This window comes from Seriola dumerili, unplaced genomic scaffold (assembly GCF_002260705.1).
Source record: "Seriola dumerili isolate Sdu_G_001 unplaced genomic scaffold, Sdu_1.0 BDQW01000322.1, whole genome shotgun sequence".
Taxonomy (NCBI): domain Eukaryota; kingdom Metazoa; phylum Chordata; class Actinopteri; order Carangiformes; family Carangidae; genus Seriola; species Seriola dumerili.
The window spans coordinates 3,279,097-3,302,913 of NW_019174577.1; the positions used below are offsets into that span (position 1 = coordinate 3,279,097).

Sequence of the window (23,817 nt, forward strand, 5' to 3'; positions counted from 1 at the left end):
TGTTGTTTATGTTTTAATTCAAACATTAACCTCAAGAAATTTCAGCCTAATGAGTCAATAGTTCAGATCATGGTTGTCAAATCAGTCCATATCAAAATAGAGTACTTGTCTCATTACAGACTGCCATCTAGTGGCAGGAAACAACATCAGCTACTCTTATAAAAGTAGCAGTTCTAAGTCTGCTTTTACATTTTTACTAAAACCAATGCATCACATTAAGTCTGTATTTTAACAATTGAAGTGGCGTTGAAAACTCCAATATTTACAACATTACAGAATGGATTTTTCCAGTGTCTCTTTTTCAATGAGGAAGATGTCATTTCAAGAATTTACAACTAGTTAACAGCACTTTTTTGTGGAAAATCCACTTAAAACTGTATATTCTGTCAATGAGACTTTATGAACTATGCAGGATCACAAAACAGGTCACTAGAGGCCATTCCCTTTTAAGGAAAACGCCAAGCCTTGCCCCTGGACCCTTGGGCAGTTTGATTTGTAACGCGTGTCCTTACAGAGTGAGTGGGGCAAGCGCCAACAATTAAACACCGCCCTCCCTCGCTACCCCGGTGCAACAAAACGCGCATGGCTGATCCGCTGGGAGGCGAAGTGACGTCATATTGGAAGCCTTTGGTTGGTTTCCAGCCAGGTATCATCCCGCTGTTACACACTAGAGATATAGGAAGTTGTCCCAACGCTGAAAACCTTAAATTTGATATTCATAGCAGTGAGCTTCTACGTTTTATTTTAGCCCAAATATCTTAGTAACACCATGGCTTTCGTCCCAGGACAGCCAGTGACTGCTGTTGTGGTAAGTTTGGGAGTGGGACTGTTTCCATTCGACGGGAATCTATTGTTCAGCTCCTGCGAAGGGCGTTAACGTTAAACGTTGCTACACACTGAACTAACTCGTGTTAGCTTTAGCTATGTAACAGGCTCACTAGTTATCTACATTAAAATTACTGTAACATTACTGTCTTTGTTTAGCCGAAGTTACCCACCAGTAGTCACATAGTAGCATAATAAAACGTCAGTTTTCAACCAGATAACTTGTTAAACGATTGCATCAGGAAATAGACCCTGGAAATGTGATATAAAACATAGCTAACGTTTTGTTGCTGTCTATTAATAAGTTTTCAACCAGATAACTTCTTAAACGATTGCATCAGGCAATAGACCCTGGAAATGTGATATAAAACATAGCTAATGTTTTGTTGCTGACTGTTAATAAGCAGACCTGTAGATGTATCTACAGCCATTTACTTCTACAGATGGACGTCGTCCATGCAGAGTTACAAAATATATAAAACACAATTCTTGCGCTGCCTTCAAATGCTGCAGGAGTTTTAACAGTTGGAATTAGACCTTTATGATCTATCTAAAGAAGTGGTAGATGATGACTGGGATTTTGCAAGGGAGATGAGAGCGAGCAGTGTGGACCAGTTAAGTGTTAGTCTGGTTCAGTTCGGTCCAGTTCCACTCTATAGCTGCAAAGAATTATTTTGTTTATTAATTAACTTGTTGTCGGAGTAGTTGATTAATGGGTTTATCTATAAAATGTCAAAAAATAATGCCTGTCACAGTTTTCCAGAGCCCAAGATGAAGTGATCAAATTGATTTATTTTTTCACCAGCAGTCTAAAACCCCAATATATTAAATTCACCATAATGTAGAGCTGCAAATTCTCAGTATTAAGATGTTGGAAACAGAGATTTGCCATTTTGCTTGGTAATTAATAATGAATCAATCAGAGATTGTTTCTAGTCTATTTTCTGTCATTTAATTAATCAATTTATGTCCAATTGGTTTGGCTCTAGTCCACTCTTCATAGCAAGAGCTCTAGATACTTAAACTGAAGTACCACTGTGTCAGTTGATCTCTGACGTAAACTATGCTCAAGCATGGTCTACATTTGTCACAGATTTCTTTTTTCATTATTCTTCTGGCCAGAGACACTTGAATGTTAAATAGGTGATATCTAGCTCTACCTATTAAAACTCAAAATGTTTGCACTTCATTGCAGGCTTTAGTTGTCATGTCAGATGCTTATTTCGCTATGTTGTTTCCTCAACATCATAGAGTGAGGTCAAACCATAGACAGACAAGCAGGATTTAATCTCCATCAGCTGTTTAATCAGTGTCCCCCCTTCACTCCACATTTAGAAATAGACTTAAATATTGATATATAAGTGATATCCTATTTATAGTTTGTCTAGTTATTAGGGTAACAGAGTTATGGAAGGTCTACAGTTCAGGTTTTTAATCCTTTTTTTGACAGGGAGACAGAAATATGTTGTAATACCAGCAAGTACTGACTGACTGACTCTCACTCAGTAATAACAGAGCTCCAGACATCCTCAGACTTCACTGTATCAGCCACACCACTGAGAAACTGTCTGGTTATTCATCATCAGACACACAGGCAGTCATTGTTTGGAGGAGTGTTGTGATGAGTCCTACTGTCAGAGTCCATCTGGTTTCATGAGCCTGCAGCTGCTTGTCAGTGTCAAGGGCAGGGCCGTACTATTAAAGTCTCTGTGTCCCAGTGTGGACTTCAATTACTAGGGAACAGACTCTGAAATCCACCATTTGTCATGCACTGAAATCGGGTAAAATATGTCTGTGGTGTATAAATCAGTGCCTCATTGCCTCACAGGATTGTAACTTGGCTGTATGCCGAGTTATTTTCCTGTTTCCTGTCAAAGCATCATGCCAATGAGAATTAAGATCAAAATATAAAACATTTTATTTTGTCCTTGAACTGTGTTTTCAGTACTGCTGTACTTCATGATGATTTTACAAACGGGATCTTTTATATAGGTCAGTGTGCATACATTGTGTAAATGAACAGTTACAGTTATAGTTAATTACAGATAAGCCACGAGAACATCCAGAATGATGCTTGGTTTTTGAAAAACCTAACAAATTTTTTTACTTTTATTGTTTGAGACTGAGATTTTAAAAGTGTCATAGTGGACTATGACATCTAACTGATACAAACTGGAGGGTTTTCAATCTACAAGAACAGTAATGTACAGGAACTTGTCTTGGCGACAGGATAGAGACAATATTGATTCAGTTATGCCACGCTGATAGACCAGCAGTTCAGATTTCTGACATATGTGAACACTATCAGTAAACCAGAATCTAGTACCGATAGTGTCCCTGAGCAGGAACTTGTCACTGTTATGTGTGCTTTTAAACTTGCTGGTTAGTCCCTGTGAGGAAGGATCTGATTTTGTTTTTTTTTTGTCGAACAGCAACGTGTTGAGATCAAGAAGTTGCGGCATGGAGATAATCTGATCCTTGGCTTCAGCATCGGTGGAGGGATAGACCAGGACCCTGGGCAGAACCCTTTCTCTGAGGACAAGTGTGACAAAGTGTGTGTGTGTGTGTGTGTGTGTGTGTGTGTGTGTGTGTGTGTGTGTGTGTGTGTGTGTGTATACACATCAGCTGTGTACTGTAATTTTATGCAGCACATGGTGCATTATTATTATTTTTATTATTATTAGTAGTAGTGGTTGTTTTAGTAATACAACAAAGAGAAAACAAAGTTCATATTTATACATTTATCAAGATATTACTGATATGTGACAAATTTGGTGCAAAATCACACAGTAAAAAGTTAAACTCATGTTACCCACAAACAAAATCCTGTAATTAAAAAAATATCATCATATTTAAAGCTACAATATGCAAGCTCTGGAGTTCAAACTAACCCTAGCACTAGCATGAAACTTGTAAGCAAAGACCGTTGTGTTTGCTGTCTCAGATAATACAATACACAATACAGTACATGCAGCACAGAAAACTAATTTTTTAGTTCACGTTGGTCAGAGGCAGCAGTAAAGTTGATTCTGGGATGTGACTTTTCCCTGGATCTCTGTTGAAGCACAGTGGTACTGGAGCAGTATTTTGATGAGATATACCAGAGGGACAGGCCTGAACACATTACCTGTAGCCTGAGGTGGGAACAAACCAGACCCACCTAACTCAGGAAGGAAGGAATACTGCAGGTTTACACAAAGTCACATCTCACTTACTAACTGTATCTTCGCTGTGAGCTGAGAGTGAGATGGAAATGTGCCAACACATACCAGGCACTACCACTTACCTTGTTACAGAGGAAAAGTAACTGGCTTCTACCTTTTGACCTCTCCCCATTTCCTTTTAGGTGTTCTTGATATATTTAAAAACATGTAGTAACTTTCCCTTGGGTGTCATTTTTCTCCTCGATACCACAGATCAACACTTATCCTCAAAAGAACTAAGTGTCTGTTTCCTACAGTGCTGAAATGATTAGTTGGTTGTTCAATGAGTTGATTTTATTAAAAAAAGTAATTTATCAAGAAGAAGGCCATTGGTGTTAGTTCCAGCTTATCAAATGTGAGACTTTGCTGCTTTTCTCTGTTGTATATTTTAGTAAATTTAATATATTTTGACTCTTGGACAGTGAGTTGATCAAACTAAGCAATTTTATGTCATTAACTTCTGGTCTAAAAAAATATGATGGGCATTTTCCACTATTTTGTGACTTTTTATAGACTGAAAAATGAATACATATAATTGTTAGTTGCAGTCCTAGTTCCACAGCTATTATTGGTTTATGTATGGATACTATAAGCCACTTGTATTAGTATAATCATGAATATTGATCACTATCAGGCTACCAAAATACAGCTTGAATGAACTGTCAACATTACAACCATTAACTGCTGAATTTCCACTCAGCAAAGTTGTGAATCTAAGCATGTTTTCATGCCACCATCTTGTCATCATCATGACTTTCTTCTTTGTAAAAGTCAGAGTTTATAGAGGGGATTTAAATAAAGATAGTTAAATAAACAATTTGTTACTCTCCGAATGTTGATAACACAGAGGATGTTGCCAGACATATTCTCTGTAGCATATTCTCATGGCTTTGGCAATTTACTAACTATAACAGTGAAAGAGGCAGAGAGACTTTATTTGACTACAGTGTGTGCTATTTATTTTGTATTTACTTTGCATCTGTTAATTGATATTTTTTCATATTTGTGAGGTGCCGCCTTCTATATGTTTTTTGTTTGTTTGAGGTTTTTTTTGTTGTCTATTAGATATACTGTACAACTGTATATGAAACAGTGAATTTCTGTGTTGTCCAAAGGGTATCTATGTGACCAGGATAACACCAGGAGGACCAGCAGATATAGCAGGATTGATGATGGGAGACAAAATAATGCAGGTGTGTAGTGAAATGCACAAATCCACAAGATGGCACTATGTGTACACTAGAGTGTCAGGTTGGAGCTCTGCATTAGGAACAGTGCTCACTTTGTCCTACTGTTAATCAACATGGTCCTAACTTAAGTTTGAGAAAATAGCATTTCCAGCATTTCTCAGAGACAATTCTTTTCTTCCTCCCAGGTGAATGGCTGGGATATGACTGTGGTGACCCATGACCAGGCGCGGAAAACACTAACAAAGAAGAAGGAAGATGTGGTGCGACTACTGGTAACCAGAAAGTCCTTGGAGGACGCTGTCAAGCAGGCCTGTTATCCCAGAAAGCAACCTAGTGGCACGACAGTACTAATGCAATAACCTAGGAGTGAACAAGCTCATGTACTGAGTTCCCACAAATTCAGATGATGGTTGCACCGTGGCCTTTATACCCATGTTAATGCAAAAACACCACATAGACTGTATCAGTTAATTCTTACTCATTCTGATCAGTCATCAGTCTTCCTTTCCATAAACACTCAAATTCATCTCAAAGTTATGTGCTTACTTTTTTATATCTTTATATATCTTTGAAGTACATCCATATGTAACTGACAGGAGAAGTATGTTATGGGAATAAGTGAGGCACCATCTGAAATGTGCAACACTCCAAAATGTTTTTAGCCCAACAGGGCTCAAATACATTTCATCTGTTATCAAATTAAAATAATTCACAGTGAGAATATTCTTTAAACACACTCTTGGTGTCCAGTTAATATCACCATAACAATTGTAAGCAGAAAAACAACAAGACTTACCAACATTTTCACATAAAGACAAGTGTTCCAAAAAAAATCACATGATCCATTTTGAGTAATTTTGAGAAACATCAACATTTTTTGCTCCTTTAAAATGTTTCCGTGTATTGTTTAGGGTTACAAAAGATGAATAGCTTTGGTAGCAGATATTTATGATAATTACTGTAATTCCAGTTTGTTTGAACAACAGTAGACTGAAATGACTTTTTGGAAGACATTTCATAAAATAGTGTTTGTTTATCTCTCTACTTAACATCAGTTTTTAAATAGTGTAGTAGAACATTCTTGATTTATTCCAAATTAGTAAATATTTGCTAAATGTCTTCAATTCATTCTTTATAGGAGCTTTTTAGTTGCAGTCGTAGTCTTTCATAAGGCATGGGGTAGGATATCTTTGTCAAATACGTCTATTATCCTTTTTGCCTTCAACTGACCAAAGATAGATTTGATGGACTGGAATAATCAAGGAAGTTTGTTGCTATTTTATTGTATCCTTAATGATCATCTCATTTAAATCAAAAAAGTATATTTTTCTGTAATTCCTGTCAAGATTACAGCACCAATTGCCAAAGTAAAAACCAGGACACTATTACACGATCAAAAGTCTTTTTACCAGTCTTTTTTTATTGTATACTAATGTGTGTCACACTAGTTATTCTTTTACTGATACATATTTCAGTTCTATTTGTCTTGATTGTTGTTGATGTCTATTACATGTGTGGTAAACTAACATTTTCTCTCTCTGTGTCTGCTAAAGTAACAAGAAAATGTTCTTCCAAGTTATTTCCAAGTCCCGTATAAACAATATCCCACAAGCTGGGCTTACTTTCAGATGACACCTGTCAAAGCATTTTCAGTGTATTCACTGTTAATCACCTTTTATCAGGTTTAACAAAAGAAAGTTGGTAACTCGCTGTTTAACCAGCAACCCCACTAGTTTCACACTGGAATCAGCTACATTCAGATTGTGTCAAGCTGTGAAATGTTTTGAACTTGTTTATTGTCAGTGACCAAAGGTCCAAGTTGAAACTGTAAACCTGAAGCCAGCAGGAGTGAGTTTGATAACTCGGGAGTGTGCACAGCAACTTTAAAACCACTAAGTTTAATAATAACTATTTGTTTCTATTTTCCATTTAACCATTCCTCTGTGGCTTCTGCAACACAGCATTGATTTATTGCCTCTAATGCAGTATGTACTACATAACATTGCAGAAGACTGATAACAATATTATGGCTTGGAAATATTACAGGACAGTGCATTGGTATTACAATACTAATCTTATATCTGGGAGATCTTATTGGCTCTTTTCTAATGCTAGTGGTATAAAAATACTTTGTGTTTAATAGAACAATATGGTCTGTATATTATATATATTAACACCTTAGTCTAACAATCAAGATTGTGAGCTAAGTTAAATTTTCATTCCAAAATGAAATATCCTTTGTTATAAATTATTTCTGGTAAAGGAGTAGAGCAATAGAGAGGCAGTATTATGCTGATATAACAATAAATGAATGTTAAAGGTACAGTCCACCTAAAGAATGTCTCATAATGTATTTTAAGGAGTCAAAATAGTAAAGCATTGGAGTCAGTTTAAAACTTCACAGTATATAATTTTGAAATGAAACCTTTCGATACTCAACACACTGGTTCACAAACGTTTTGGCTTGTGAGTCTTTAAGATAAGGCCATACCCCCTCCGCAGAGATTATGGCTTTTGGAGGCCTAAAAGATAATTTTGCAGAAAAACAATTTTAGGGCTGGACATCATTTTGTTTAACAATATATAAGGTATAATTTTTACGTATGCCTTTCATCATTTTAGGACCCCTAAGAGTTATCCATTGGGTGTTCAACAATAACTACAGTGGTACAGTGGTTTCACCACAGTGATACATTTAGAAATGAGTGTAATGTATGACAAATCACTTGCGGTATTTTCTATTTGAATTATGTCTGTCTGTCTCCAGATTTTGTATATGTAAACTGCCAGCAGAGCACAAACGTTCAGCATTTGACTGTCTTCAGTTTACTCTACGAATGTTTCTCAGATATAAAAAGACTGAAAATGAAATCTGCCTGTCTACCTTTTTATTGATAAAGCACCAATTTAATATGATTCGAAGTACCAGTCTATTTTTTACCTCTCTCCCCTTCGCACTGCAAAGCCTTTTTTTATCTTACAGGCCCTTCAAATAGCTTCATGTTGCCAGTTATAAAGTAATCAGCTGACATTTCAAAGCAAAGAATCTATTCCCTGACCTTTCTGTGTTTACCAAGGCATTTTGATACAGAGAGCTTTCTCTACTTTCATCTCTTAAATATGTGTGCCTGGAACCAATCACTGGCCTTTGAACTGAGGATCTGGGGAATAAAAGTCCATGATGCATCAGAATGAGAAACTGGTCGCAGAAGGCAACTGTTAAAAAATAGGCTCATGAGAAAGTTTGATTTTAATGTGCTATGCTTGTTCATGTTGATTTTGTTTTTTTGGGAACATTGTGCCACAATTCTTTAATTGAACATTTTTTCAACTGTTCACCACGTTACCATCTTTATTGTATTTAGCTGTAGAGATCATGGTTTTTATTAGTAACAAGATGGCAGATGGTATGTAGTGTAGAGTAATGTACTACCAGCGTGTTTTCTATTTTCTGAGGGACAAAGCCAGTTGAGATGAATTTGCTGTGTAATGCTTTTTCAAGTCTTAAAATAACACCTGGTCCATGTCACATCATGGGAGAGGGTCGATTTAGGGCAACACTGAGCTAAAATCCCCCCTTTGAGAAATAATTGATGAGGAAACTGTGCGTGCATGTGTGTGTGTGTGCGTGCGTGCGTGTGTGTGTTATTTTTATTCCTGGGACAAAGGGAAGCAGGCTCCATTCCACTTGCCTGGGCATCATCATACTATTATACAATGTTACGAGACAAAGTGGTTGCACCAACACAATCTCAGCCAGCGCTCAGACTCACAATGTGAGTTTACTCTCACCGATACCACAGCATTAATACATTGCATGTTGCTAGGTAACTAATGGACAGCCATAAGTAGGAGCAATGAGCAGTTAAGTTAAAATTTAATCAGAATTTACAAAGTTGTAACTCATCAAAATTTTGTTGCCATTGCCCTTAATTTGTTTGACTTAATTTGTTTGTTTGATAACAAGGTAATCCAAATCTGTTTAAATATATTTAATGTATTTAAATTTACACTTTTTAAACCATTTTGTAAACTCATAAAAACACAGCTGGTCTCTAAATTCACACTAGATTGAATTAACTAGTTGTAATGTACCAAAAGAATGCAAAGAGATAACAGAGATAAATATTCCCTCCTGCAGGCGGGTGAATAATTATACTATCTAAACATGGATCATACATGATCCATGCCTCCCACGTTATGGCAGGATAATGTGTTGCCATGGCAATGCAATCTGTTCCTATCACTTTGGTCCTACACCAGATTGGAACCAGAGGGAAGTCCACAGCATCAGATTCATCCTCATGTTAGGAGTAATAAATGGCTCTAGAAGATGTATGGGCATGCAGAGGTTGTCTGTTTGTATTCTTTCTATAGTTAACAGAAAAAGTAGTTTTTAACAATTTTTACAATTTTGTTATAGGGAGATTATTGATCACTAAGGTCATTAACCTCAGACTCTGTAGTTCAACCGTCTTTAAGACGCCACATATGAATCTAACCTTACAGATGAGCATTATCATTTCAAGTAAAGATCTCAGAGTTTCCAAAAGTACCAGATAAAATTGAATAACATGATGTCAAGACATTTTAAGATATTTTCATGTGCAGTTGTAAAAGTCTTTTATTCTGGGATTGAAACAGCTGCAACAAAGTTGACAGAACTATACAAACTAAAGCAATGCTGTTGAGGGGTTTATGGGATACTTTGGAAAAGATGTTCTGCAGACTTTCTCAAGCATTTTAAGAATTTGGCTTTTGGAAATAAAAGTTACTGAATGAACCTACCAAAGCTTGAATTTTTATTTTTTCAGAGTACATTTTGTACATTGAACAGAGTCAAAATACTGTAGATATTTACTTTTACTTTTAATTTATATTTATTTTAGCAGCTGTTCTGGGGCTTTCAGTCACATCAGAGGATCCCTCCTCAGTTGATGGTGTTTGCCCAATTGTCACTTTATTGACTTCGTATCCATATTGGCTTAAAAGACAACTGGGCCAACCCTACCTGCTGAGGAAGATTGTTTGATATGACATGAGAGAATGATGTTTACAAAGACAACAATGAACGTTCAGTCTAAACTTTTAAGCCAACATGGATGAGAAGTCCCTAAAATCCTTAGAGAAACTATTCCATGACAAGTTGGAAAATCCCATCTGCTGAGGAAGTCACTGTGTGTGTGTGTGTGTGTGTGTGTGTGTGTGTGTGTGTGTGTGTGTGTGTGTGTGTGTGTGTGTGTGTGTGTGTGTGTGTGTGTTTGTGTTTGTGTTTGTGTGAGATCAAAATCAAAAGATCCAGAACAGAAAAGAGAGAAATTAAGCAGTATCTTGACTCTGTTCTGTGTATATAATTGTATTCCAAAAATTAAAAATTCATGCCTTCTTATATTTATTCACTTTGATTTCTAATTTGATAATAATTGAGGAAGTCTGCTTAACTTCCTTTTACAAGGAAATCCCCCAAAACCAACAAGAACATTACTTTAGACTTTATATAATGATGTTAAACTACAATTCAGTGTTGAAATGTTGCCTATTGAACAGTTTTACTTCTTTTTGTGTGTTTGGTGCAAACCCACTGATAGGTACCTGGAAACTGTAGTTGTAGAATCATTTCCTGCTCATGATGGGCATCTTGAATAATCTATATCTGTGTGTTAAAAAAAAAAAAAAAAAGCACAATTATGGTGTTTTTTCATTTGGTGGTAGGCTACATGCATATCAATGTATCTTTTGTGAACGTGATCATGATGAGTGGGTGTGAGAGTGGAAAGCTGGGTAGCTGAGTGCCAAGGGTTAGGAGTTCCCCAGAGTGGCTCACAGCAGACCCCGGGCGATGAGCAGATGCGTGTTGTCATAGCAATGACTGCTGTGTGTAAATACTGTTAGCGCCTTCAGGACCCAAATTCAGTGTTTAATAAGCAAAATGAACGTTGTAGCCTCATCATTAATCAGGGAATTAATCACGTTGTCATAATAATGGCCCTTTCTTTCAACATGTGACATTTATCTAATAGTGAAATCTACTAAGAGACAAGTGTATTAACCTGAGAGTATTGCACTCAGGCTTCATTGTTGTGGACAGGCAGCAGGTGGTTTATCTTTATTATTTTTCCCTCTCTCTCTTGAAGGGTCCTTAACCTCTCCTCCTCCTCCCACGCAGACCTCCCAGGCGCTCCTCTCCGCCGGAGGCTTCATGGACAAGCGCGAACCGCTTGATAGTAAAAAAAAAAAAAAACGGGAGATAACAGTGAAGATGATGAGGGTAGATACTGTGTGTGGGCAACATTAGTTCATTATCGGCTGCTTGGTGGAGAGGAAGACATCCACATGACGGTGTGAGGAGCACCCTGGACGGACTGAGGCAGGTACAAGATTTTCTTTGTGATTAACTTTTTGTTGCCGGCCAACCTGCTAACTAATCAGAGTAACTGCGTTGTTTTTACATGAGTCTGACACGGTTTGAGCGAAAGTTGTGTTGAAAATTGTGAAGTTTTAATCCTTGTTTTGCAGCTTCTTCTGAAACAACCGCCAGTAGAAGAGGAGAGGATCTGTCTCTTCATGACAGCTTGACACATTCAAAGGCACAAACAGGGTATCAGACTTTATCTTTTGTACTTTTGCACTCAAATTCATGTACATTTTCAAAAAAAAAAAAATGCAAGAAAGAATATAATAATGTATGTAAGGAAATCCATCTATCTATCTATCTATCTATCTATCTATCTATCTATCTATCTATCTATCTATCTATCTATCTATCTATCTATCCGTCTGTCTGTCTGTCTGCCTGTCTGTCTGTCTGTCTGTTTGTCTGTCTGTCATGACATTATCATAATGATATTATGATTTTGATGCAGGGTTGTGATAGTTTTAAATTAAAGGTGTCCTTTTTTGTATGCATAGTTTTTCATAGTGAAGTCCCACAAGCCCACTAAAGTTTATTCATAGACAACTGGGAAGCCGTTGACTGTGATAATAAGCTTTTCCTCGGTTTTCTTCTAAATACTTTCATGTAGGTGAATGGAATAGAAATTCTTCCGTGCTTCTGTTTCCTCGATGGAAAAGAAACAAGTGCGATTGGTTGTTGCCAGGCCGTCACTCCCATCAACCCAGAAGACATTTGCATAAAATTGAATCTTTCTTAACATGATGCCCACATTGCATCACTGTGCAACTTTTGAATGCCTGTGAAATGGTGAGTGGTGCCAGCATATTTCTCCAGGTTTAATTCACAATCTTTCACATCTCCACTGTTGAAGTCTGTATGAATTGGACGGTCAAACCAAGGGGTTAACAGGAGAACCACCACCGATGCCTCTGCTATAGGTTTTGATTTTTTTTAGTTCAAACCCTGCTTATGTAGTACTTACACAGCTGTACATCCTGGCAACTTACATTTCTCATTTTTTCACCTCTGAAAAGGAGACTATTCCCATGCAGTTGCTGTGCTTGTTTCATTCGCTGTGAAAGGGAGTGGCGATTGTGATGACCAGAGGGTCTGTAGTGGTCGTGCTAGGTGTGTGTTACTGAAAAGGGAAATACTGTTAAATCTTTCTTCAACTTCTTTAATGTTCACCTTAAAATCTCCACTTGCAATAGAAACTTGTAGAAGATGAATCACAGTTTTTGCGGTCACTACTTGGTATCTCCGTAGCCACTGTACTGGATGTAGGCTGTCGGTATGAGCCTGCCATTTGGCGCCTATTTCAGGTGGCATTCTGCTCCCTCTCCGCTTCCCCTGCCTGTTATCATTTTAGATCTACATATGTCTTTGCTGTTTTTTGTGGTTGTTTTCTTTGTACGAAATTAGCCATTTTAATGATTGTTCACCTCCCCAAAACAACCAACAATGGTGTGACCCAACGCAATTGTGATTGGTGTAAAGAAATGCAAAAAAGAAAGGTGGAGATAAGGCATAGCCTTCGGTGTAGTTATATTGGCCTATGCACGTAGCTTAAACCCTTCAACACACACCCATAAATCAACCTTTAGTCTTTAGTATGGATCAGACTCTTAAAACCATTGGATCCTACAATGTCTGTAATGCAACTCGATAGTAGCTTTCATTAGACCTTCTCTGACTGATTCTGCCCATGTCTTTCAAACTCAACACCGCTGGTAAAAATCGGAAGTCTGAAGTGGAGATAAACCTGATGACATCCTCAAGGGTTATTTTCTTTATTATTTTCTATTCATAAAACAAAAAATATCTACCTATATATTATTTTCACAAGCTGAGTATTCTCCGTGATGATTTTCATTTGTAAAATTGTGCCACTTAAATTCCAAAGATTTTGGTCTGAGGTTTTGTTGTGTACATTATCATGTCATGTTGTTTCGTGTACGATCACATGAACTGGTTTCTATGCAAAGTGTTCAGGGAAGTGGATCTGTAGTGTAAAGCAATTTAGTTGAGGGTGGAGAGTTGGATTAAAGGATAGATGGATGGATCTGAATTGTCACGGAGTATGAAAGGTTGGCTGGAGGGTGTGCATGTGCGCATGTTTGTTTGTGTGTTTGTATGTGTGTGTGTGTGTGTGTGTAAGTGTGAGAAGGTCAGACCATATGAGAGGCCTTTTCATGTCTGTCTGCTTATGAGAGCCGAGCAGTGAGACGTCCTGTCATTGTACCACTCAGCTCCAGACACTCTCTCACACTCTGAATCTCTTGTCTACTCTTGTGAAGCTGAGAGTGTCACCTGACTTTGATCGGACTGTTTGAGACACACTGTAAACCATGAGTGGTGAGTAACCAGTGAGCAGCTTGTTGAACTTTGCAAAGCTTTCTCTGCAAAGTTGACTTTTGTGTGATTAGAAGAATAGATAATTGCATTCTTTGATTTTGAGGGAACAAGTCTTGATTTATTGGATTGAAATGTACAGTTGGTCTGAGCAAGTGATTTTATTGTGGTGTAAAAAAATATTTAAAGAAATATAAAGCAGTATTAACAAGGAATATGCAGTAGCTTGAAACAGGATCCATGTGTCCCAGGATGTTTTAACATGTTAGTCTGAAGTGGTTTTCCACTGAGATGTAAATTGTGCTCTGCCTTACACGCTGCATGCTCCTCCGCCAGCTGTATAGCCAATGCTAATGACACTGAGTTAATTTTAGAATATTTACTAGTGTTCGGTGCTAAAATAGTTTTTGATATAATTAAGAATTCTTCTTGTTACCCTGTTAGCCATTATCTGTACAAAAATACCTGTTGACCGTTGAGGGTCAATGATGCTCTCCATTACTATAATAGACCCTAATCTCTTTGCTTTTAGCTTAATGTTTAAATGTTTATCACTAGTTTGCTGCTTATCTAATTGAGGATGTTTGGGTTGTCAGACAGCGCTGATTGTAGCCTGACCAGCACTGAGCAGTTTTAGCCAGAGTTGGCTGCTTTAGGCTGGAAGGTCGCTGAAACTCAGTGACAAACATAATAAAACAATAAATAAGCCTAATGGTTACATGACTCAGGCACATGGCTACAAGGGTGCTGTATTCCCACTGTATGTAGGTGTTTTGGGAATGGCATTCTTTAAGCATTTGTACAATTGGAAACAGACTTGAAAAACATTTAAAGACATGTATCTCAAAGTTGTTTGCCCGGTTGGTTCCACATGGTAAGCAATAAATAACAAAGATGGGAGCAGGTACAAGAGCATTGGTAGGCTACTGAACATGATCTGAAACACCACCAATAACAGAAGGTGAGTGGCCAGTCCTTGAAAAATAACATCATTAACAATTCACTATTTACGTAGCCTCGCACTGAAAAACAGACGGGCAAGTGCTTTGGACTTGGCACGAGGATTATCTGTGGACACTGGTGTTTCAGTGACTGATTAGACAGAGCGAGGGACACTGTATGAAGTCAACCACAGACAGCGTCCAAGATAAAAACCATTGCTCATAAAATGGCACAAAACTGCCAGATTACACTGCCAAAGAACATGAAAAGAAGCCTGATGAATATTGGCAGCACATTCTTTGGTCAGATGAAACCAAAATAAAATAGTTTGGATCAGCTGGGCTCCAGCATGTTTGACGTGGACCTGGCCAGGACCACCCCAGTGACCGCACAGTGCTGAGTGGGAGTGGGCTGAGAGATGACCTTTATAGATGGCACTATGAATTCAGGTTTTTCTACCCAAATACTGAATAAAAAGATGACTCCACAGTCTCAAGAAGCTTGGCAGGAGGGGATATTTTCCAACATGACAATGACCCTAAACACACTGCAAAAATCATGCAAGTTTTTAAAGAAAAAAAAAAAAAACTGAAAACCATGACCTGGCCTTGTATGTCCCTCGATTTGAATCCAGTATACGCCGTTGGAAGATTTTAAAGCAGAAAGAGCAACAAAACCCGTCCAGCAAAGAGCAGCTGAAAAGAATCATTTGTGAATGTGTAAATCTCTCCACAGACTGATGCAAGCTTAGTATCATCCATGCCCAGGGGGATTGATTTCACTGTAGTCGCTTCTTAAGCATAATACTTTCATTATGGTTTAATTAGTCAAAAAAAATATGTTTTTTCACATTAATTGGCTTCATTCTTCTTGGGCTTTGACCAAAAACAAATAAAACTATTAAATGGACAAACTTTGTAATCTCTTAACATTTTAGTGATATTAACGTATGCCGTATAAGCACAGCAGTGTACTGTCTTTATGTTTAGCAGCTGATGTTTTTCACTGTTTCATTCCTTCACTAAAGCTTTGCTGTCTCTTCATTGATTGTGTGACGCTGAGTTCCACTTAACACGCACAGAACATGACATAAACAGTGTGTTGTCATAAGTGGTAGTCCATTTCACTGCTAATGTAGATCTGTAGTCACTGGTAGTGCCTCTTCACCCACTCTTATCCATTCAGCACTCAGAAATGAATGGTGAAACAGGATCAGTAGCACTCTGACTCCTCCAGGCTTGTTGTAAAACATCATGACTGCATGGCATATTTGATCAGATGTTTTCTCTTGTGCTTAAGTTGCATACCCACACACACACACACACGCACTTATAGGCAATAAGTGTGAACAGTGCTGTGTGAGAGCTGATTATTCTGCATCTGACACCAAGCTAAATAATGGCCTTGATTATCCAGGGTCATCCCACAACCTGCTCAACAATGGGTCTTTTACACTGTATGTAATAGATAGATGTGAACCTCAGAACAATAGACAAAAGAAAATCAATAGACAAGAGGGATGTAAACAGAATAGATGAAGTCTTTGGAGATTATATGCTAAAGTGTTAATCCCCCAGGGAAAAGTAAAAATATAAAGGTGTCGGAGCTCAGAGTGATTACATTGGATGTGAGGGAGAAGTGGGGAAAGAGGTTGGCCTTATTGTTCTTTATGTGTGGGGCTTCAAGTCTGTTTGCATAGGGTAATTCTGAGGAAACACTAACCTAGATAGATAAGGAGAAGTGAGATCAACTGCCACGTGCTACACACAGACTACTTTTGTTTTCAGCAGAAGAAAACACGGTAAGACTACAGATGCTAATATTTTGAAGTTTTGGTGTTGTTACAGCTGTTCTCTATTAAAAGATATCAAGAAAAATGATCACAGTAAAGATTTAGATAAACAGCTGAGATTTATTTACTCACTATAGTAGAAAAAAGTCTGTTGTATAATTAGAGAACCAGAACTACACTACATATATTCGTCATCTGTCTGTGAATGTTCTCATTCGTCCAGGTCATTGTTATTGATATATTCGTCATGCATTGTAATTTAAAGTTTAACAGGTCAGTTTACATTAGCCTGAGCAGCTGGAGAATCACCTCTTTATATATTCTGTTTAGATCTGCACTGTGTACTGTCTTTACAAAAATGAGTAAGTGTTGATTCATTCTCTCCATTTCTGGCTCATGATCCTGATTGATTATTGACTTATTCAAAAATTGGTTCAGGTGATTTCAGATTGGAGCAGAGCTGCAACTACTAAAAATAATAATAAAATAATGATAATTTAATCATTTTCATTATTGATTATTCATTTTTTTGTTAATCGATAAATCATTTAGTCAATAAAATATCAGAATAAGTGCAAAATGTCCATTGCAGTTTCCCAGAGCCAAAAGTGATGTCTTCAAATTGCTTGTTATTGAAAGCTTGTTGCTGTCAATTAATGTTTTCTCCATCTAAGCCCAGCATGTATCAGTCACCATGTATTAAGTACCCTCCTGGGTTAAATTATCTACACCTTCAGTTTCATGTTATCTCTAGTTATTGTGTCACTGTTTAAATCTTTCAAACGCAGCGGCCGTGGTCTACGTGATTAGACTTTCCCATGCCATTATCTGATGTTTTCTGCCCGTTGGACAACATCATTGTATTTGAATATTCTTCATGTCCGTTCAGGAGACACTCTCTCTATGTCATCCTCTCCCTTGCCTAGTTTCCCACGAGACCTGCCTCCTGGACCAGGTGCTGGAGCTGATTATGAACGAGAAGCCCCCCACCAGTGCGAGTCTTTTCCTAAACGAGGACGCAGACAAACCCCCCGTGCCAGAGAGAGTAGACTTAAGGAGGCGTTTACGCAGGGCAATGGAGAGGAAAGCCAGCAGCATGAAGGAGAGGATAGGCTCCATCAGCAGGGACAGCGTCAAAGGTTTCCTCAAGAGGAACCTGTTTGTTCTGTTCACTGTCGCCGCCGTGGCTCTGGGTGAGTACAGAGGGGAGCCTGCAGTTCAACATTGTCTTCTCTGCAGACAGTTGACTCTATATGACTTTGTGTAAATTTGTGCTTTTGTGTGTGTGTGTATGTATGTAACCCTAACCCTGCGTGCGCGTGCAAATTTATTCAGGTGTAATCCTGGGCTTTGCTCTACGCCCCCACAACCTGTCCCTGAGGGAGATCAAGTACTTTGCCTTTCCAGGGGAGCTCCTAATGAGAATGCTACAGATGCTGGTGCTGCCTCTCATCGTCTCCAGTCTGGTCACAGGTTGGCTTTGAACAAACGCACTTAAGGCTCGCAGAATGTAGATTACAGTAGATTACGGGCCAGACCCTAAAATGACACCTGACTTTCATTTGGGCAATTTCCCTGGCAGGCAAGATCTTTGCTCTATTTCAGCCTTATTTTGTGATTCAAGTTGATAACAAGTATAGTTTTACACAAATATTGCTTATCTGGTTTAATTTGAACCTCTTTCAATATTTAATGTCCAGTTTTATCTCAAATTAAATTAATGTTGATAACAAAATCTAAATTTGCAGCAAACTGATTAAATTCTGAATTGAATTTTCTCTGTCCCAGGTATTTCCTCTTTGGACAGCAAAGCGTCAGGTAAAATGGGTGTTCGTGCAGTGATCTACTACATGGTGACCACTCTCATTGCTGTGTTCATCGGCATTGTCATTGTGATAATAATCCGGCCGGGGAAAGGCAGCAGAGATAGTCCTGTGACCAACAGTGGAAACATTGAACCTGTTCAGGCTGCTGATGCTTTTCTGGATCTTATCAGGTGACGACTTTACCGATTTGTGAAATTGATACTGTATCTGGCTGTTGAAGCATTTCCCACATACAGTCACGATTTAATTCATTTATTTCATCAATTTTTAAGGTGATAGTTTGACATTTTCGGAAATGCTGAGAATTAGATGAGAAGATTGATACCACTCTCATATCCACGTTAAATATGAAGCTTAGCTTAGCAGCAACCAGGAAGCAATCTGGCACATAACGCCACAAACCAAACATAATCATTTTTACATTTACAGATATAAAAGTGGTACCAATCTTCTCATCTAAGTCTTGGCAAGAAAGGAAATAAACATACTTCCCAAAATGATGAGCAACTCCTTTTAAAGGATTTGTATAATTACGAGGACATTCAGACATCACAAAATAGTAGAAACAATGGATTGTGTGTGAATGAAAATGCATTCACTCACTCTGATATCTGATAGAAGAAATGACTATCTCTGAGTGATTACTCTTTAAGATTATGAAATGGTTATTGTTTAACATAGTGTAGTATTGCAGTACAAAATTTACAACCTGTTGTGACTCATTTGTAAACTCATGTTTAATTTTTATCTCAGGAATATGTTTCCTCCCAATCTGGTAGAAGCTTGTTTCAAGCAGGTGAGGCCATATTTTTTCAATTTTCATTTATTTAAGTCACAAAAAACCCTCAAATTTCATACCATATCACCACTTCCATAATCTAGTTCAACCAACCACAAAGAGACAACATCAAAGACAGAAAAGCATGTAAAAACACACATTATCTTCATCTCATAGACACTGTGAGATCACATTTTTTGCACATGACTTTCAGACCCAAACAGAATCAATGTCAAACTGCATGCTCTCTGTTACAGTATAAAACTGTGTACAAGAAGACTGTTCATACAAGGAACGTGACAGTGACCCTGAACCTCACCAACTCTCTCAACGTGACAGAGTCTAATCTGAGCGTGAACCTCAGCAGGGTGCTGCACACCATACAGGTGGGTGGCTCCTCTGGGGAAAAAAAGGACATGATCAGTTATAGATTGAAGTAAAAGTGTGCAGAAGTGGGATGAGAAGTAGTTAAAATCCTGTAATGTGTGTCCTGCAAACTGTACAATCTGTTCTACGACAGGAGACAGTGGAGGAGACGGTCCCTGTGTCCGGCTCTTCTGCTGGAGTGAACGCGCTGGGTCTGGTGGTGTTCTCCATGTGTTTCGGTCTTGTCATTGGCAACATGAAGCAGCAGGGCCAGGCCCTCAGGGACTTCTTCGACTGCCTGAATGAAGCCATCATGAGGCTTGTGGCCATCATCATCTGGTCAGTAAAGAGTCACCTCCAACTCAGCAAGTAAAACACATTTCTTTATAGATTTTCTTTTTCTGTGATGTTTCACGTGGCATGTTTATGTAGTTTACATTTCTTGCCTGTGAAACATACTGTAATTCTTTTGAGTATCAAATTCAAAAAGCAGTTGTATACCCTCTTAAGTATTAAGCTGGTTACTAACTTAAGATGCTCAGCAGATCTGTATGTTTATATCCATCTTCCTCCATACTCATTCATCTCCTCTGAATCACTTTACTAGGTATGCTCCCCTGGGCATCCTGTTCCTCATTGCAGGGAAGATTGTGGAGATGAAGGATCTGGCAGAGGTGGGCAGTCAGCTGGGGATGTACACTGTGTCAGTCATTGTGGGTCTCCTCATTCATGGCCTCTTTGTCCTGCCGCTGCTTTACTTCCTGGTGACCAGGAGAAATCCCTATACCTTCATTGGTGGTCTGCTGCAGGCACTCATCACAGCTCTGGGAACCTCATCCAGGTGAGTCTCATACTCTGTCCTGCTCCGACACTGATGTTTAGGACACTTGCCTGTACTGTATGTTGTATGTGTCACTGATTGCAAGAATACATGTTAAAAGAGCAGGCAAGGAGTTTAGTGTCAATAATACAGCAATACCATGATATCATGATAGGATACGATACATGATAAGATACTATAAGATACAATACATTACGATGCAACACGACACGATATGGTATGACACAGTAAGATACAATAAGATACGATACGACATAATATGGTACAATACGATACGATATGACACAACACGATACAACGCGATAATATAATATGTAACTACATAAAATAGAATACCATGAATTGCATTTTGAAATTGTTATTTAAAATATAATACTAAACATTTCAATGAAAAAATTATCTTACATATATTCGATAAACTTCATGTATTGCATTTTGTGTCTGACTGGTGTCAAATTATGATGCTTCATGTCTCTCTCTCCCTGCTTCCTCCAGCTCTGCCACCCTGCCCATCACCTTCCGCTGTCTGGAGGAGAACAACCATGTGGATAAAAGAGTGACACGCTTCGTCCTGCCTGTGGGCGCCACCATTAACATGGATGGCACTGCCCTCTATGAGGCTGTGGCAGCCATCTTTATAGCTCAAGTCAATGATATGGACCTAAACTTTGGCCAGATTCTCACCATCAGGTATCACTAGTTTTACATTTGTTAGTTTTTGTTTTTGATGAAAAATAGATTTTCAAGAGTGTTTTTCAGTTGGTACATTTGTTTAACACAGATGAAGATTATACTGACAGTGCTCAACTGCTGTCAGGGAGTATAGGGGTCAGGAACGCTCGTCAACAGGCACTGAACACTCCCGAAGTCCAGGCTAAAATCCAGCAGTGATGGTGCCTCTGTTTACTTTGTTTTGTTATTAAATACTAAATACTTTGAAATTTTCTTTTTTTTATTGCTTGGCCTGCTTTTAAACTATTTCAATAACTGTTTTAATTCCAATTTCCTTTCTTCTGATCATCTGCCCAGGGACTACAGATGAAAATTAGTTTGCACTTAAATTGCACTTTGGTGCATTTAAAGCACAGCATATCACTATATTACTGTATCATTACACTTTTCAATTTGATTTTATATTGCACAGGTTGTGTCCAAAATTGTTCTTGGACCCACATCTCTCTGCTGCATCTTTATTATCACTTCATTCCAGAGAAAATCACAGTTTATTTACTCCATGACTCACCTGATTGAGCTTTTCATAAAGAGAGAGTTTCTATGTGTAAATTAATGGGTCATACATATTGTACTTCATGTAAGCATATCCTACTAGAATATGTTGTTACATTACTCTTGACAACATGTGTAAAACTTCCTACAGTTTATAGAACATATCCTGAAGTTGTGTGACCACCTCAGCCTGGCATAAATTTACATGATTTTATAATTCCTAACGTGCCTTTATCACTCTACTACTCCCACCAGGAGTGCACATGTGCTGTTTGTTTGTTTCCCTTTATTAAATGTCTTCACTCTCCTCTCCATCCCTCCCACCACCCACTCAGTATCACGGCAACTGCTGCCAGCATTGGAGCAGCAGGCATCCCTCAGGCTGGCCTGGTTACCATGGTGATTGTATTGACATCGGTGGGACTGCCCACAGAGGACATAACACTGATCATCGCTGTGGATTGGTTCTTGTGAGTTCCCACTAAATGTCAGCGTGATGGGGATTGGTCTGTGTACTGTTCTGTGGCTCTGCCAGCCTAAATGTCATAGTAAAGCTTCAGAGAGCCCAGAGGTCCCACCACTACAAAGGTTACTGATGCATAATGCAGAGTGACAGCTTAGAAAGCCTGTGTTTAGAGGCACGTTTTCAAATTTTGAGTCGCGAGTGTTTTCATAGCAGATATACAATCATTTTTTGTTCCTGTTTTATCTCAACTTTCTGCCTCTTTTTTCTGTTTTTATCTGATTCTTTCTCTCTCTCTCGCTCCCCCAGGGACCGCTTGCGTACCACCACCAATGTGCTGGGTGACTCGCTCGGGGCTGGCATTGTGGAGCACCTTTCCCGTGGAGAGCTACAGAATCAGGATGCTGAGGGGCACAACTCTGTTATTGAGGAGAATGAGAAGCCCTACCAGCTTATCTGCCAGGAAAACGACTCCATCAACCACCACAACAGTGAGACCACAATGTGAAAAAATAAACCACAGTTAAAGGGGAATTGTGTACCGAAAGCATTTTAGCTAGAAGGTTGGCTTGTAATGGTGCAGGGGCGGTTTTAGAGAAAAAAAATAGTTTTGGGTTGACTCAGCCAGTGCTAGGGGTTTCCAGAGTGTCTTTAACTCTCATCTTACCCTCAAATAGAAAATGTTGTCCGGGAAAAAGGCAATAGAAAGCCTGGCCCGGGGCTGCTTGGTGACAGGAAATAAGTCCACATGCTGTTTAGGAACAGTTACATATCCAACTGCTAACAATCTGATTCAGTGCCAGTTATTTGGGACCGATTTGAAAAACTCAATATATAAAATAAAGCTGAAAGTCATTTTTCAAAACATTTTCAGGTTCGTTGAGTTTTCAAAGATTTGTGTGATTTATGATCCATACAGTCAGAGAGTCATAACACTTCCTACTTCCTACCAGCGTCAGTGTTACAATACACAGTATTATTAGGGAGAAAGACCATCATATTTCCAATTTTGTGAATATGTAAATTTTCATCACTCTGCTATTTCTGTTGCATGACCTAACACCTCATTGAAAATACTTATTTTTTGTCACTCAAATCATCATGACTACCTCTAACAGGACTTTTAGATATAGACCTTCTACAGCTCTACACACAAATACATATCAGCAGGATGTAAATACATCAATCTCTCAGTTACTTTAAATCCCATATTTAAGTTTGAAATATTTTTTTAAGTTTGCTTGCACAAAACACTGGACTGTGGTGGGAGGGAGAATGTATACAGTATTTATCTATTTCAAGTGACTTGGTAGAATGTTTTTCACTCAGTGCTTTCTTGTATTTCTTTGGTGCTATTTCTTTTAAACTATGGGCACGGGACTGTACCGCTATACACTAAGGGTCATACCTACACTATTACTTGTTCTGAAACTGTTAATTTTTCTCTTTTTTTACACAACCAGTCAACGGAAATTATTTTTGTTCCTTTTTTCTCAGTTAAAAGTTCTTGTTTTTTCACTTTAAGGTTGTTTTTTTCTTACTTTGAATAATTCTTTAATCATTGACAAGATAAGTTTCAAGACCATTACAAAGCATTTGCTGTTGGTAACAACAGTGT

The 23,817-nt window shown here is 38.3% G+C and overlaps 2 protein-coding genes across 2 annotated transcripts; both read left to right on the forward strand.

The window, feature by feature from the left end:
• The first annotated feature begins 642 nt into the window (after nucleotides 1–642).
• tax1bp3 (Tax1 binding protein 3) lies at nucleotides 643–8,134 on the forward strand. Its single transcript, XM_022759597.1, has 4 exons — nucleotides 643–808; nucleotides 3,258–3,377; nucleotides 5,144–5,221; nucleotides 5,404–8,134. Exons 1-4 carry the CDS (start codon nucleotides 770–772, stop codon nucleotides 5,575–5,577), a joined length of 411 nt encoding a protein of 136 aa, XP_022615318.1. The 5' UTR covers nucleotides 643–769; the 3' UTR covers nucleotides 5,578–8,134.
• An 8,557-nt stretch (nucleotides 8,135–16,691) lies between these two features.
• On the forward strand, nucleotides 16,692–22,815 carry LOC111232123 (excitatory amino acid transporter 1-like). The gene is made up of 11 exons (XM_022759482.1): nucleotides 16,692–16,707; nucleotides 17,625–17,891; nucleotides 18,034–18,171; nucleotides 18,487–18,694; nucleotides 19,278–19,320; nucleotides 19,560–19,688; nucleotides 19,823–20,007; nucleotides 20,276–20,509; nucleotides 21,005–21,199; nucleotides 22,072–22,206; nucleotides 22,509–22,815. The coding sequence occupies exons 2-11, from the start codon at nucleotides 17,669–17,671 to the stop codon at nucleotides 22,705–22,707; spliced, it is 1,689 nt and encodes a 562-aa protein (XP_022615203.1). The 5' UTR covers nucleotides 16,692–16,707; nucleotides 17,625–17,668; the 3' UTR covers nucleotides 22,708–22,815.
• The last annotated feature ends 1,002 nt before the right edge of the window (nucleotides 22,816–23,817 follow it).

Coding starts and splice junctions, on each gene's coding strand:
- tax1bp3 (XM_022759597.1), top strand. CDS start 770: ATGGCTTTCGTCCCAGGACAGCCAGTGACTGCTGTTGTG. Junction 3,378..5,143: donor CTGAGGACAAGTGTGACAAA/GTGTGTGTGTGT, acceptor TGTTGTCCAAAG/GGTATCTATGTGACCAGGAT. Junction 5,222..5,403: donor TGGGAGACAAAATAATGCAG/GTGTGTAGTGAA, acceptor TCTTCCTCCCAG/GTGAATGGCTGGGATATGAC.
- LOC111232123 (XM_022759482.1), top strand. CDS start 17,669: ATGAACGAGAAGCCCCCCACCAGTGCGAGTCTTTTCCTAAACGAGGAC. Junction 19,689..19,822: donor GGGTGCTGCACACCATACAG/GTGGGTGGCTCC, acceptor GTTCTACGACAG/GAGACAGTGGAGGAGACGGT. Junction 20,008..20,275: donor CTTGTGGCCATCATCATCTG/GTCAGTAAAGAG, acceptor TCACTTTACTAG/GTATGCTCCCCTGGGCATCC.